The following is a 2500-nucleotide window of genomic DNA, read 5'->3' as shown; positions in this document are numbered from 1 at the left end:
GCGAGCCTTGGCCAGCTCATTCATGACTCGGATCATCTCTGGGTCGGAGTATTTATCATTGTAGGACGGCTGAGAGACAGACAAACACATCAACATCAGTTCTACTCAAGGAAAAGGAAAAGGCAGTTTAATTATATTATACATGCACATACACAAGGGAGACACAGTTTAATTATATTATACATGCACATGCACAAGGGAGACACCATTGTTTAAGTATTTATGAGACTAAGTACTTGGAAAATTTAAATAAAATTAAAATTTGTCTTTTATTTTATTCCGGGATTTTTTGAAAGAATAAAAATTCTAATAGAATTGAAGCAAAACAATTACGTCAGGATGATTTAATTATATATATCCATTTTTGTTTTTTGTTCTGTCTTTTGTTTATAATGGTGTCTTGTAAGCTGTTGTTGGCTTGGAATGCCACAATAATAAAAATTAAAATAAAAAATAAAAACTGTAGTTGCATATCTCCGCCTGCAGGGGGCATAGCTGGTGATGTATGGAACAAAACTGCTGTTTTTTGCAAAGGGAAGTGTGTGTGTGTGTCTGTGTGTGTGTGTGTGTGTGTGTGGGTGTGTGTGTGTGTGTGTGTGTGTGTGTGTCTGTCTGTCTGTCTGTCTGTCTGTCTGTCTGTCTGTCTGTCTGTCTGTCTGTCTGTCTGTCTGTCTGTGTGTGTGTGTGTGTGTGTGTGTGTGTGTGTGTCTGTCTGTCTGTCTGTCTGTCTGTCTGTCTGTCTGTCTGTCTGTGTGTGTGTGTGTGTGTGTGTGTGTGTGTGTGTGTGTGTGTACCTTGTAGTGCATCTCCTGTTCAAACTGGTCCTCAAATCTCCGGACTTTCTTCTTCAGAGTCTGAATGTGTTTAGTGAGAAACTGAACCGACGAGGGACACGGGTCCTCTGTGACTACAGCGCGGTCCCCACCTCGATACCTGGACCAGAACACACACACACACAGACAGACAGACAGACAGACAGACAGACAGACAGACAGACAGACAGACAGACAGAGGCAGAGAGACAGACAGACAGACAGACAGACAGACAGACAGACAGACAGACAGACAGGCAGAGAGACAGACAGACATACAGACGGACACACACACACACACACACACAATCACACACACAGACAGACAGACAGACAGACAGACAGACAGACAGACACACAGGCAGAGAGACAGACAGACATACAGACAGACAGACACAGAAAGACACAATCACAAACACACGCACACACAGACAGGCAGGTACACACAGACAGAGAGTCAGTCGCACACACACACACACAAACAGAGAGACAGACATACAGAGAGACACACACACACAAAGAGAGAGAGAGAGAGAGAGAGAGAGAGGTAAATAGTAGTGATGCACCAAAATTTTAATTTTTGGCCAAAACCAGAAATAATTAAACACTTAACCAGTCTTCTTCTGTTACATTTTTAAAATATATTCAGCAATTTTTATTTTTTTTACAGGAGAGTTACAACGGAGGTTAGTTTCTTGCAGACACTAAAACCACAAACTGGGTCAAAGATAAATGTGAATCTTCAGCTCCGGGGCACACACACACACACGCACACACACACACACACGCACACACACACACACACACACACACACACACACACACACACACAGGCTGTGGGTCAGGCTTTATATAAGAGCCATTGATGCAGCTTTGTTCGTTAGGACATTCTGAACTCTCTCAGGACTATTTAAAACACTTTGAGTTTGAGACCATTTTTTTTTTTTTTCTAACCTTTATTTCTACAGGTAAATCCCATTGAGACCGGAGACTCTTTTACAAGGGTGACCTGTTTTCCTTTCCCACGTTACCATTCACACACATTCATACACCGATAGCAGCAGACTAACTATCGACATTCACACGAGGCAAGGTGGGTGAAGTGTCTTGCCCAAGGACACAACAACCATGACACAGGTGGCAGGGCGGGGATCGAACCGCCAACCCTTTGATCATCAGCCGACCCGCTCTACCAGCTGAGACACAGTCGCCCACAAAATAATACAATACACAACAATGCTCAGTGTTACTGTCAACACAGCCACATTCTTATTACTATACTCCTAATACTATAGGATTTATAATAAGAAGTAAAAGGTGTATTACATTTTGCTATCTTAGGGGTTTGTGAACTGAAGTGGCTTGATGACAAACTCACATTTTGATGTTAGTGATATATATATATACAGCATATACAGCTCTGGAAACCATTCAGAGACCAGTCTGGATTGTTCTTCAATCTTCATCTCTACATTACTTCATGGAAATGCTCTTTAATGAGAATATTTTGGGTGGAATTTGGTAGAAATGTTGTCAGTAGTTTGTAGAATAAAACCAAAATGTTCATTCTACTCAAACATATGCCTATAAATAGTAAAACGAGAGACACTGAACATTTGAGTGGTCTCTTGATGATTTCCAGAGCTGTATATCTTATAACACTCATGTTGGAGAGTTAGAAATGTTCA

At 41.4% G+C, this 2500-nt stretch overlaps 1 protein-coding gene across 1 annotated transcript in view; it reads right to left on the bottom strand.

Annotated features, from left to right (window-relative positions):
- LOC307270320 (protein FAM13C-like) overlaps nucleotides 1-2500 on the bottom strand; it is a gene marked incomplete at both ends in the record, with an annotated part of 12710 nt that overhangs the window by 7473 nt on the left and 2737 nt on the right. The window contains 2 exon segments of the mRNA XM_080054209.1: nucleotides 1-69; nucleotides 795-933. The exon segment at nucleotides 1-69 is cut by the window's left edge and continues 13 nt beyond it. Coding sequence (XP_079910335.1) covers nucleotides 1-69; nucleotides 795-933 — 208 coding nt within the window.

The sequence above is a fragment of the Ammodytes marinus genome (assembly GCF_949987685.1).
Source record: "Ammodytes marinus genome assembly, contig: scaffold_210, whole genome shotgun sequence".
NCBI lineage: Eukaryota > Metazoa > Chordata > Actinopteri > Uranoscopiformes > Ammodytidae > Ammodytes > Ammodytes marinus.
The sequence above is the reverse complement of the archived record's forward strand: the minus strand, read 5'-3'. Positions and strand labels throughout refer to the sequence as shown.